The sequence below is a fragment of the Ailuropoda melanoleuca genome, chromosome 3, assembly GCF_002007445.2.
Source record: "Ailuropoda melanoleuca isolate Jingjing chromosome 3, ASM200744v2, whole genome shotgun sequence".
Taxonomy (NCBI): Eukaryota; Metazoa; Chordata; class Mammalia; order Carnivora; family Ursidae; genus Ailuropoda; species Ailuropoda melanoleuca.
This window is the reverse complement of record NC_048220.1, coordinates 210,460-221,663: the sequence shown is the minus strand read 5'-3', so window position 1 is coordinate 221,663 and position 11,204 is coordinate 210,460. Positions and strand designations below refer to the sequence as shown.

General features: G+C 64.8%; 1 protein-coding gene across 1 annotated transcript in view; it reads left to right on the top strand.

Moving 5' to 3' along the window:
* The window catches only part of LOC105234526 (obscurin-like), a 14,232-nt gene extending 3,679 nt beyond the window's left edge, over positions 1-10,553 (top strand). Inside the window, exons 2-22 of the mRNA XM_034655705.1 lie at positions 211-411; positions 916-976; positions 1,398-1,475; positions 1,812-1,984; positions 2,093-2,119; positions 2,708-2,860; positions 2,957-3,002; positions 3,131-3,208; positions 3,314-3,315; positions 3,633-5,671; positions 6,248-6,325; positions 6,658-6,768; positions 6,928-7,095; positions 7,749-7,871; positions 8,063-8,233; positions 8,492-8,576; positions 8,786-9,025; positions 9,268-9,491; positions 9,633-9,708; positions 9,939-10,088; positions 10,254-10,553. Coding sequence (XP_034511596.1) covers positions 211-411; positions 916-976; positions 1,398-1,475; positions 1,812-1,984; positions 2,093-2,119; positions 2,708-2,860; positions 2,957-3,002; positions 3,131-3,208; positions 3,314-3,315; positions 3,633-5,671; positions 6,248-6,325; positions 6,658-6,768; positions 6,928-7,095; positions 7,749-7,871; positions 8,063-8,233; positions 8,492-8,576; positions 8,786-9,025; positions 9,268-9,491; positions 9,633-9,708; positions 9,939-10,088; positions 10,254-10,431 — 4,462 coding nt within the window. The 3' untranslated portion in view covers positions 10,432-10,553. The remainder of the gene's footprint in view (positions 1-210; positions 412-915; positions 977-1,397; positions 1,476-1,811; positions 1,985-2,092; positions 2,120-2,707; positions 2,861-2,956; positions 3,003-3,130; positions 3,209-3,313; positions 3,316-3,632; positions 5,672-6,247; positions 6,326-6,657; positions 6,769-6,927; positions 7,096-7,748; positions 7,872-8,062; positions 8,234-8,491; positions 8,577-8,785; positions 9,026-9,267; positions 9,492-9,632; positions 9,709-9,938; positions 10,089-10,253) is intronic.
* The last annotated feature ends 651 nt before the right edge of the window (positions 10,554-11,204 follow it).

Genomic DNA, 11,204 nt, shown 5'->3' with positions numbered 1-11,204 from the left:
TCCCCGCCCCTCAGCCCCGCCTCCCTGAGTCCCTTCCCCTCAGCCCCGCCCCTCAGCCCCGCCTCCATGAGTCCCTCCCCCGAGTCCCATCCCCGGAGCCCAGGCTTCTCAGGAGCATCGCCCCCAGATGCCTCCTTCCTTGGGGGACTCCTCCAGCCCCGACCCCTGGGAGCCTGGCGTGCGCGCCCAGCATGGCTCCCCTCCTCCCAGGGGCGTGTTCGGCTTCGTGAAGAGGGTGCAGCACAAGGGAAACCAGATGTCCTGCGCAGCCAAGTTCATCCCCCTGCGGATTAGGACACGCACCCAGGCGTACCGCGAGCGTGACATCCTGGCCACGCTGAGCCACCCGCTGGTCACTGGGCTGCTGGACCAGTTTGAGACCCGGAAGACCCTGATCCTTGTCCTGGAACTGTATCCCGCCCTCAGCCCGAGAAAGTGTGGAGAGGGGCGCGCCCTGGGCAGGCAGGGGTCCGAGGGTCCCGAGGGGCCTGTCCTTCCGGTGTCCCTGGACACAGCACCATCCTCGAAGCTCTGGTCCTGGTGGGCCCGGAACTGGGGCAGGGCTGTGTCCGCAGGGCCCAGGACATGCCCTCAGCGGGCCCCTGCCGTGCTCCACGTGGTCTCACCAGCAGGGAGGTCAGACTTGTGTTGCTGTCCCCAGCGCTAATGCTGAGAGGGCCCCCAGACTGCCCACCCAAGCTCCAGGGAGCGGTACACACGCACTACTTGCTCCCCTCCTACTCCGCTGCTGCTGCCCCCTGACCTCAGCTCGGGGTCCCTGTCCCTCTCCCACCCTCAACCTGAGCACCAGCCTCCCCAGCATGGCCCCCACCCCCACCCAAGATAAGACTTGCCAAGGGTGTGTGGGGCTGGATGGGTTCCAGACTCCAGAGCTTTTCTTGACCTGAGCCACAGGTGCTCGTCAGAGGAGCTGCTGGACCGCCTGTTCAAGAAGAGTGTGGTGACAGAGGCCGAGGTGACTGCTCCCTGCCTCCCGCTCCCATCCAACACAGGCCCCAGCCCTCCCCAGACACCTTCTGAGGTTCCCCAGGGCCCCATGGGGTGTGGCAGCTCTTCGGTGGAGCTCTCCAAGCCTGTCCACGTCTTCCCCCTCACTGATGTTCCCTGCCAGACCCTACCTGGCCGGTGGGCCGTCCTACCCGCCCGAGACATGGTGCTTCCTGCTTCGGGCAGGCTGGTGCACTGCCAGGCTGGAGGAGTCCTCTGGCCTTGGGGCCCATGGGGTCTGGGGGGGCTTTGCACAGAGCTGTCCCGTGGCACCATCCCAAGCTCAGATCTGGGGGAAGTGGAGGCCTTGCCGGTTGGAGCAGGACAGGGAAGGGAGTGGAGGAGGAGGCGGAGGACGGCCCCTGCCTGAGCCCTGGCCCTTGTTGCAGATCAAGGTCTACGTCCAGCAGCTGGTGGAGGGGCTCCACTACCTGCACAACCACAGCATTCTCCACCTGGACATAAAGGTACTCAGCCCCCTTGGGGTCCCCAGGGACCGGGGAGTACAGATGGGAGCCTGGGCCCTGCTGGCTGGGGGTGGGGGCACAGGCTGACCACTTCTAGATTCCCTTTTAGGACTTGGTTGCCTCTGGGGATGGGGCGCTCTTTCAGGTGGGGTTCAGCTGTAATGAATTGGAGGTGTCCCCAGATGGCACTGAAATCCACCCCCAGGGCTGCCCATGGTCCCACACTGGTCTCACTGTTGCCTTGGAACAGCCCGTCACAGACCCGAGTGTTCCCTGCAACCCTGGGAGTCACCTCCTTAGGCCATGGCCTCACCCCCCCCCGACTCTCCCTAACAGCCCCCCAATATCCTGATGGTGCATCCTGCTCGGGAAGACATTAAAATCTGCGACTTTGGCTTTGCCCAAAAAATCACCCCAGGAGAGCCACAGTACAGCAAGTATGGCTCCCCGGAGTTTGTGTCCCCGGAGATCATCGAGCAGACCCCTGTGAGCGAGGCCTCTGACATCTGGTGAGTTCCCATGCCAGCAGCCCCCCGACACACACTCCCTGCCCTCTCCTCCTGCCCCCACACCCCTCAATCCTGAGCACACCCTTTGACTGTGGTTTCGTTCTGCAGGGCCATGGGGGTCGTCTCCTACCTCAGGTGAGCAGACCCCTGCCTCCTGTCAGCCACCTCCTCTGAAGCCAACCGCAGACCCCCCACCTCCACCCCCACCCCACATCAGACCCGTGGGAGGCCACGAGCACTACTGGCTGCTCCCCAGACCAAGGACTCAGGACCCAAAGGGCAGCTATTATGGGAGCCAGTGGTCAGCCAACTGATAAGTGGTTTCTGCTGAGCTCTTTTCCTACACACCCTGTCCCAGAGGAGCTCTGCCCAGTCACCAGGCAAAGCAGGGAGCTGTTTTTCGAAAGGGTGTGGATAGTTTGCGGAAAGCCCCCTCATAACAGTTACTGCTGCTCTGAGGATGCTGCTGGTGTAGATGGCACCTGGATCCCGAGCTAAGCCTGGGTACATACTCCAGGCTGACCCTCGATCCCTACCCCAGGCTGAGCCTGGATCTCTGGGCAAATCTCAGACCATTGCGGGGATTCTCAGGGCTGGATGGGAGTGGCACCATAGCCGTCCCACCTTGGGAAGTCCCAAGGGCTTCCTTGTCTTGGCCACCTGTCCCCTATGGATCCAGAAAACCAGGTCACAACTGAAGGCAAGTCGTGTCTCCGCTTTTAGCCTGACCTGCTCATCACCATTCGCTGGTGAGAGTGACCGAGCCACCCTCCTGAACGTACTGGAAGGGCGTGTGTCCTGGAGCAGCCCTGTGGCTGCCCACCTCAGCGAGGATGCCCAGGACTTCATCAAGGCTACCCTGCAGAGGGCCCCAGAGTGAGTGCACAGCCCTTCCCCCTCCCAGGGTTCTCCTAGGCCTGGGCCTGGGCAGCTGACCCCCTGGCCTGACCCCCGGTCTTCCTCTTCTCCCAGGACCCGGCCCAGTGCAGCCAAGTGCCTCGCCCACCCCTGGTTCCAGGTGAGTAGGCTGAGCCCAAGCAGGCCTGCACAGGGACAAAAACGGAGGCCAGGAGGGGTGGAGGCCTGTGTGGGCCACTGGGTAAACCAGGATTTCCCCTAACGCCCCTCTCACCTGGGCCCCGTCAGAAGTCAGTGCCCGCGGAGGAGGCCCACTTCATCAACACCAAGCAACTCAAGTTCCTGCTGGCCCGCAGCCGCTGGCAGGTGAGCCGGCAGCCTGGGGTGGGGGTGGGGGGTAGGGGCGGAGGGCGGGGACTGGAGGCGCAGGCGGCCAGGGTTGCGGGGGTGGGAACTGCGAGGCGGGGTTAGCGGTGAGGAGGGGGCTGGAGGCCCGCAGGAGAAGCCAGGCCCCGAGGGCTGGCTGTGCGTCTCCGAGGGGCCTGGGAGAACAGGAAGCCTCCCTCACCCTTCGTGGGGCTGTGCGCTCTCTGGGCCGCCAGGGCAGGTTGGGGCGAGGTGCGTGCCTGTAACTTGCCACTGAGGGCAGGAGCAGAACGACAGAGCCCTAGGGTCTGAGGAGTGGAGCTTGTAATGCCCCCAGCTCCTGGGTGCCCCTTCTGGGCCAACTGGGAGCCGGGACGGCGGAGGGCACACGGCTGACACCCCCCTGTCCCCCACATCCCCCCAGCGCCCTGATGAGCTACAAGTCCATCCTGGTGATGCGCTCCATCCCCGAGCTGCTCCAGGGCCCGCCCGACAGCCCATCTCTCGGGGTGGCCCGGCACCTGCGGGGCGACGCCAGCGCATCCTCCAGCAGCTCGTCCTCTTCCTCCGACAACGAGCTGGCACCTTTCGCCCGGGCCAAATCGCTGCCGCCCTCTCCGGTGACCCACTCCCCGCTGCTGCACCCTAGGGGCTTCCTGCGGCCGTCGGCCAGCCTGCCGGAGGAGGCAGAGGCTTGCGCGCCCGCGGCCGCCGCGCCTCCTCCCACGCCGCCCCCTGGAGCAGAGGCGCCTGCGGCCGTGGGCTGCGTTCCCCGGCAGAGCGTCATCCGCAGTCTCTTCTACCAGCAGGCGGGCGAGGGCCCCGAGCGCGGAGGCCCCGCGGCGCGCAGCGGGCGGCACCCGGCCCGGCGGCGGCACCTGCTGAAGGGCGGCTACTTCGCCAGCGCGCTGCCCGGCCTGCGAGAGCCCCTGCTGGAGCACCGCGCGCTGGAGGAGGAGGCCGCCCGGGAAGAGCAGACCGCCCTGATGGCCAAAGCGCCCTCCTTCGAGACTGCCCTGCGGCTGCCGGGCTCCAGCGCCCGTGGGGCCCCTGGCCGTAGCCACTCCCTGGAGCTCGACCAGCCACACAGCACCAGCTCCTCGACCGAGGCCTGTGGCAGAGGGCAGTGCCCTGCCCCGACCCTCATGGGCCTCCAGGCAGACTCAGGGGAGAGCTGGCCAGGAGGGGTGACGCGCGCCAGGGAGATGGAGCATCGGGAGGGATCTCAGCAGGGGCCAAGACTATTTCAATCCATCAGTGGAGACCTGGGGTCCACTCAGCAAGAGGGGTCATCTCAGGACAGCTGTGGGGGGCAGCCCACCCCTTCCCTTCATCCCCAGTGGAGTCCTTCTCCCCTGGAAGGCTGTGGCACCCCTAAAGCTGTTACACCACAGCCTTCTGGCTCTTTCCCTTCAAAGCAGTGCACGGGGTCCCTTTTGCCACCCATGAGCTCCGTCCTCTCCGGGGAGCCAAAGGCCCCCCTGTCCCCAGCCCAAGAAAGCCCCCAGCCAGGCTCTGAGAAGGAACCAAAGGACACCCCTCTTCCTGGGAGGCCGAGTCCCCCTAGCTCCCCAGCGCTGGCCACCCCAGTGGGCACAGAGCCTGGCCCCTCCCAGGATGTGGAGGGCCTGCCCGTGGAGCTGGAGGACGCATCCGAGTCTGAGCCCAGACCACCGCGGCCTCAGGAGCAGGCAACCACACGGAAGTTCTCCCTGGGGGCACGCCATGGGGGCTACGCTGGAGTGGCAGGCTATGGCACCTTTGCTTTTGGTGGGGACGCAGGGGGCATGCTGGGGCAGGGTCCCCTGTGGGCCAGGATGGCCTGGGCTGCCTCTCAGTCCTCTGAGGAACATGACGATGCTGGGGCCCAGAGCCCGGCCCCCCAGGCCAGTGCAGCACCCCTTCCTGAGGGCAGCAGTGCACCCCCAAGAGCCTCCCCAGAGCTGATCTCATGGGAGGACTTTGGTGGGGGCTCCCAGGTGTCCCTGGTGCAGATCCGAGACCTGTCTGGGGACTCAGAAGCAGCTGACACTGTGTCCCTGGACATCTCAGAGGTGGAGCCTGCCTACCTCAACCTGTCTGACCTATATGACATCAAGTACCTCCCTTTCGAGTTCATGATCTTCAGGAAGGTCCCCAAGCCTGTGGAACCAGAGCCACCGCCGTCCTCTGAGTCTGAGGCCGGGGAGGAGCTGGCTGAGTTCCCGGAGGCCAGGTGGCCCTGGCCGGGCGCACTGGGCCCGCCAGCCAGCTTGCAGATCACAGAGGAGCCAGAGGACATGGAGACTCTGCTCAGGGAGGCCACTGGCAGCAGGAAGCGCAAGTGGTCGCCCCCCTCTGGAGGCCTCTTCCACTTCCCAGGGAGGCACGCGCTCCTGGAGGAGCCCAAGGAGCTGGGACTACGCAGGAGGGTGAAGGCCTCCGTGGCCCACATCTCTCGCCTCCTGAAGGGCAAGCCTGAAGGTGACTCCCTTACCCCCTCCGGCAGGTGCAACTTGGGGCACCTCACCTCCCACGCTGGGAAGGACTGCGGTGACACAGAAGCCACGCTCCTCCAGGGTTCCCCCTCCCCGTGCCACACACCCCGCCCACACACAGGGGCTTCTGTTCCTGAGGTCACCCATGTGGCCTCAGCCTCACCCCATGTGCATCTCAGGCCCAGCGTCTGGGACCTAAGGTGGCTTGGAGACACCCAAACAGAGAGGACCCAACCACCCAGCCCTACCTGACCCGTCCCTGACCCCTTGGGCCCTTGGCCAGGCCTCCCCAGGCACCGCTGGCTCCCAGTCTTACCTGCCCCTAGTGCCCTTGCGCCAGATAGACTGATCCTGATGGGGTTGGGGGGTGGTCTCTGCAGCTCATGTAGCTCCTTTGCAACCAAAGCCCCTAGGATCTGGGCTCTTCTGCCGCGTGGGAATCCCGCCGTGGGTGGCTCTGAGTTCTTCCTCCAGTGCTCCTGGGAGCAATGCCAAGACAGCCAGCTCCCAGGGGAGCAGGGCCCCTCAGGTGTGACTTCTAGAGGCCTCTTCCTCCCTGCAGGTTTGGAGAAAGAGAGCCCCCCCAGGAAGAAGGCAGGCCTGGCTTCCTTCCGGTTGGGCCTGAAGAGCAGGGACCGAGGTGGGTGTACTGCCCAGGGACTGAGCCACACTGCAGCCTAGGGAACCCAGCTGTGGGGGAAGGGAGCCCCTCTCTGGTGCCCAGATGAGTAGAGGGGGCAAGCTTACATCCACAGGGGCTGGAGCCCAGATTAGTGGGGAGGTGTGGGGGAGGGCGGCTCCAGTACCCAGCATTGGGGCAGTCCTGGAGGCCTTCCTGGAGGAGATGCTAGTGTTAAAGATGAGATGAGTAGGCATGGGCTTCTGCAGCATCCCTCTCTCAGGGGTCCAGGCTATGTTCTTGGGTTGGGGGTCACCTTTGAAAACTTGCCTGCCTCCCATCCCATGCCCTAGCGCCATCGTTTCTAAGGGAGCTCTCAGATGAAACAGTGGTCCTGGGCCAGTCCGTGACTCTTGCCTGCCAGGTGTCAGCCCAGCCAGCTGCACAGGCCACCTGGACCAAAGGTAAGGAGGTGTCCTGGGGCTGGGGGGCAGGAAGGCAAGGGGTGCTCCTTGGGGGCATTGCTCTCATTGTATGGAGGGAAATGGGCCCCAAGAGGGCAGGGGTCTCAGGGCAGGGTGCCTATTGGAGCCGCTCCCCAGGCCTGGTCTGTCCTGCTGTAGATGGGGTTCCCCTGGAGAGCACCAGCCGTCTCCTCATCTCCTCCACGCTCAAGAACTTCCAGCTCCTGACCATCCTGGTGGTGACTGCTGAGGACCTGGGGGTGTACACGTGCCGCGTGAGCAATGCACTGGGCACAGTGGCCAGCACAGCTGTCCTCCGGAAGGCAGGTGAGCGGACCGCGCCAGGCCCTCTCAGCGGGGACGGGGCAGGGACTGACCCTGATGGGGGGCTGCTAGGGCACCTGGAGACCACTTCTTCCTTGGTGATTTGGTTTATGCTGGTCCCCTTCACTGAGGAGCCCCATGGAGTAGGACACTTACCACCCAGTCAGCCATGTTAGGGCCGCAGAAGGCCTGAGTCAGCTCTGTAGACTGGGACCCCCCAGGAGGGGAAGCAGAGAGCGCAAAATAGGGGCTGTGGGACTAGCGCTCAGGCCCTAGCTTGATTCCCACCAGTGGCCAACCACCAACTGTTCTTCAAGGCTGTCCGGTGAAGCTGCGTAGCCAGGACAGGCCCCTCCGATGGGAGCCTGCAGCTGGCAGAAGGCTGTCAGTGGGGGCCACTCCGTGGGGTTGCTGATGTACATTGGTGGGAGGGGAGCCTGGCAGGGCAGACACCTCCTGAGGCCCCCACCAGAAGAAGCACAGGCCCCTCTACCAGCTGGCGCTGGAAGGGGACCCTGAATGAACGGGTGCAGGGCATGGTGGGCTCAGGAACCCAGCAGCAGGTGCAGGAGGGGAGGCAGGGCTGGCTGGGGCTCCACGCTGCATTGGGAAGCCGTGGGGAGCCCCCCTCAGACTGCCAACCCTGGGCCCTGCAGAATGCCCCTCCTCCTCTCCACGCCCGGACATCGGGGAGGTGTATGCTGATGGGGTGCTGCTGGTCTGGAAGCCCGTGGAGTCCTATGGCCCTGTGACGTACATCGTGCAGTGTAGCCTGGAAGGTAGGAGCCCTCCCTGTGGCTCCACTCCTGGCCGCCCTGAGGCCCACACGGTAGGGCCGCAGGGAAGTGCCTGGCTGGTGCTGCGCCCCTGGGTGGCTTCGGGAAGAACCCAGCCACCTCGGTCCTCCCTCAGGGAAGGGTCTCTCCACCCCCCGACTGGGCTGTCCCTCACCCACTCCCGTGTGGCCCAGGTGGCAGCTGGAGCACGCTGGCTTCCGACGTATTTGACTGCTGCTACCTCACCAGCAAGCTTTCCAGGGGCGGTGTGTACACTTTCCGGACAGCCTGCGTCAGCAAGGCGGGCATGGGTCCCTACAGCAGCCCCTCAGAGGAGGTCCTCCTGGGAGGGCCCAGCCACCTGGGTGAGCCACTCTGCGAGGCCTAGGGGTGGGGGGGTGGGGGGTGCCCTGCCACTTCACTCAGTCACAAGCACGCACTGGGATGCTTTGTTCTAACTGGTAGGCGCCTGCCCCCAAATGGCCCAAGGAAGGAGAGATCAAAGTGTGGGCGTTCACAGAAAGGCCCCTTGTTAGGGGGACTGAGAAAGGGTATGGGAGACAAGGTTGGGGGAAGCTGGGGCTGTAGGGGTGCCTCTCAATCACTGTCTCCTTCCCCCACAGCCTCCGAGGAAGAGAGCCGTGCCCTGCGCCCAGCCCAGCCCCTCCCCAGCACGCAGACCTTCGCCTTCCAGACACAGATTCGAAGGTGCCACAGCCCACCGTCCGGCTGGCTTTGCTTCCAGCGCAGCCTCGGCCGGCCTCCCCGCTTCTCACATCCACACAAGTTCCGTGCGGATCATCTGGCCCTCCTACCCAAAGGCTCTGGTCACCTCCCGCTGGGCTTGCTTTTTCTGACACTGGGCAAGAGGGCGCGTGGTGGGTCCTCACAAGCCTGGCGGGCCCTTCTTCTCCCAGGGGCCGCTTCAGCGTGGTGCGGCAGTGCCGGGAGAAGGCCAGTGGACGCGTGCTGGCGGCCAAGATCGTTCCCTACCGCCCTGAGGACAGGACTGCTGTGCTGCGCGAATACGAAGCCCTCAAGAGCCTGCGCCACCCGCACCTGGCCCAGCTACAGGCCGCCTACCTCAGCCCCCGGCACCTGGTCCTCATCTTGGAGCTTTGCTCGGGACCCGAGCTGCTCCCCTGCCTGGCGGAGAGGTGAGACCTGGCCTGGACGCGGGGCCCCGGGTGGGACGCTACACACGCCTGGGCGAGGAGGGGCGCAAGGTGCGGACCAGCTCACACCTTCCCGCGCACCTCCCAGCCCCGCCTCCACCGGTCAGCCCAAGCGGGGAGCTAAGCAGAGCCGGGAGGTACCCCTCCCAAGCCCACAGAAGGGCTGGGCCCCCCCCACCCGCTGCCGTGGACGGAGCCGAACCCCCCTCCCCGTGTGCCCCCAGGGCCTCCTACTCGGAATCCGAGGTGAAGGACTACCTGTGGCAGATGTTGAGCGCCGCCCAGTACCTGCACGCCCAGAGCATTCTGCATCTGGACCTCAGGTCCGAGAACATGATCGTCACCGAGTACAACTTACTCAAGGTCGTCGACCTGGGCAATGCCCAAAGCCTCGCGCAGGAGAGGGTCCTGCCCTCCGAGAGGTTCAAGGATTATGTGGAGACCATGGGTGCGCTGGGAGCAGATGCCAACCTGACCTGGGGGGAAGGGTGGGCCAAGAGGAAGCCCCCCCCCCCCCGGCCTGCCTCCCTCCCCATTGTGTTACGCACACGCAGCCTCTCACCTGTGCGCTCACCTGTGTCCACCCCAGCTCCCGAGCTCCTGGAAGGCCAGGGTGCCGTCCCACAGACCGACATCTGGGCCATAGGCGTTACAGCCTTCATCATGTGAGTCCCGCAACCCCGGGGGGAGGGGACTGGGGATCCATCCAGGGTGCCCGCGGAGCCCCCGTGTGTCCACCATCCAAGGATGACCCCAGATCTCGTGTTCTCTCATACATCTGAGGGTGATCTCAGATCCCTGTGCCCCCCATCCATCGAGGGTGCCCCCAGAAACCCCGGTGCCCCTGCACATCCACCCGAGGGTGACCTGAGATCCCTGACCCCCGCGCGCGCAGGCTGAGCGCGGAGTACCCCGTGAGCAGTGAAGGGACACGCGACCTGCAGAAAAGCCTGCGCAAGGGGCTGGTCCGTCTGAGTCGATGCTATGCGGGGCTGTCCGGAGGAGCCGTGGCTTTTTTGCGGAGCACTTTGTGCGCTCACCCGTGGTAAGGCGGCCCCGCCCCATCCATCCCCCGGCCCCGCCGGTCCAACCATCTCCACCTTGCCCCGCCCAATCCACCAACCCCACCCATCCCACGTCCCACCTCCCACTTCTGGCCCCAGCTCTGAGAGCTCAGAGAGCTCAGCTGACACCTTTGCCCTCTCTCCAGGGGCCGGCCATGCGCGTCCAGCTGCTTGCAGTGCCCGTGGCTAACGGAGGAAGGCCCTGCTGGCTCCCAGCCCACGGTCGTGACCTTCCCCACAGTGCGACTGCGCGCCTTCGTGCGCGAACGAGAGAAGAGGCGGGCGCTTCTGTACAAGAAGCACAACTTGGCCCAGGTGCGCTGAGCACTTGGCCTCGCAGAGAGGACGTGTGTGTGTGGGGGGGGGGTGTCGCCCTGCTGGGCTCACCCCCTAGTCTGTCCTCTAGGACTTCTGTCTATGCACAGACATGCCAATAAAAAAGCAGGACCGGATGAGGTGTCATCTGTTCCTTGTTTTGTTTTGTTTTGTTTTGTTTTGTTTTGTTTTGTTTTGTTTGGGGAAGGAGGTGAGGGTCCTAGCACCTCACCTGGGGCATGGGGGGCGGGGGCCGACTAGGCAGCAGAACTGCCCTTCCCTGTGGAATGGGTGGAAATGAGGCATCCTGGCTCTCGGAGTGGAGGAGCTGCCAGGGAAGCCCCACCTGCAGTGACCAGCTCGTCCAGCTTGAGTCCTGCACAAACTGGGACAGCTGGTCCCCAGCCTCGCCCCACCAGCTGGCCTCTAAGGCACCTCTCCTGGGGCTCCTGGATGCTCAGAGGTGCATAGATTGAGAACCATCGACCTGGGCCCCATGGTCACCTCCCCGGCCTGGTGTGGCCTCCAGGACTGGCCATAGCAGCCCTATCTCGGTCTGAGGCAGAAAGGAGCCTGGCGAGTGACCGGCCAGGCCACCCAGAGGGAGGCAGGGCTGGACTCCTGTATGGGAATCTTTGCAGAAAGATTCCAAACCCCACTCCCCTCCGGTACCCCCAGCCCCCTGCCTCCAAGTTCTGCTAGAACAGAACATCTGCTAGACGTTCTGGCTACTCTCACGAGGGAAATCTCATTGGGAAAGAATTTGACATTCTGACATTGCA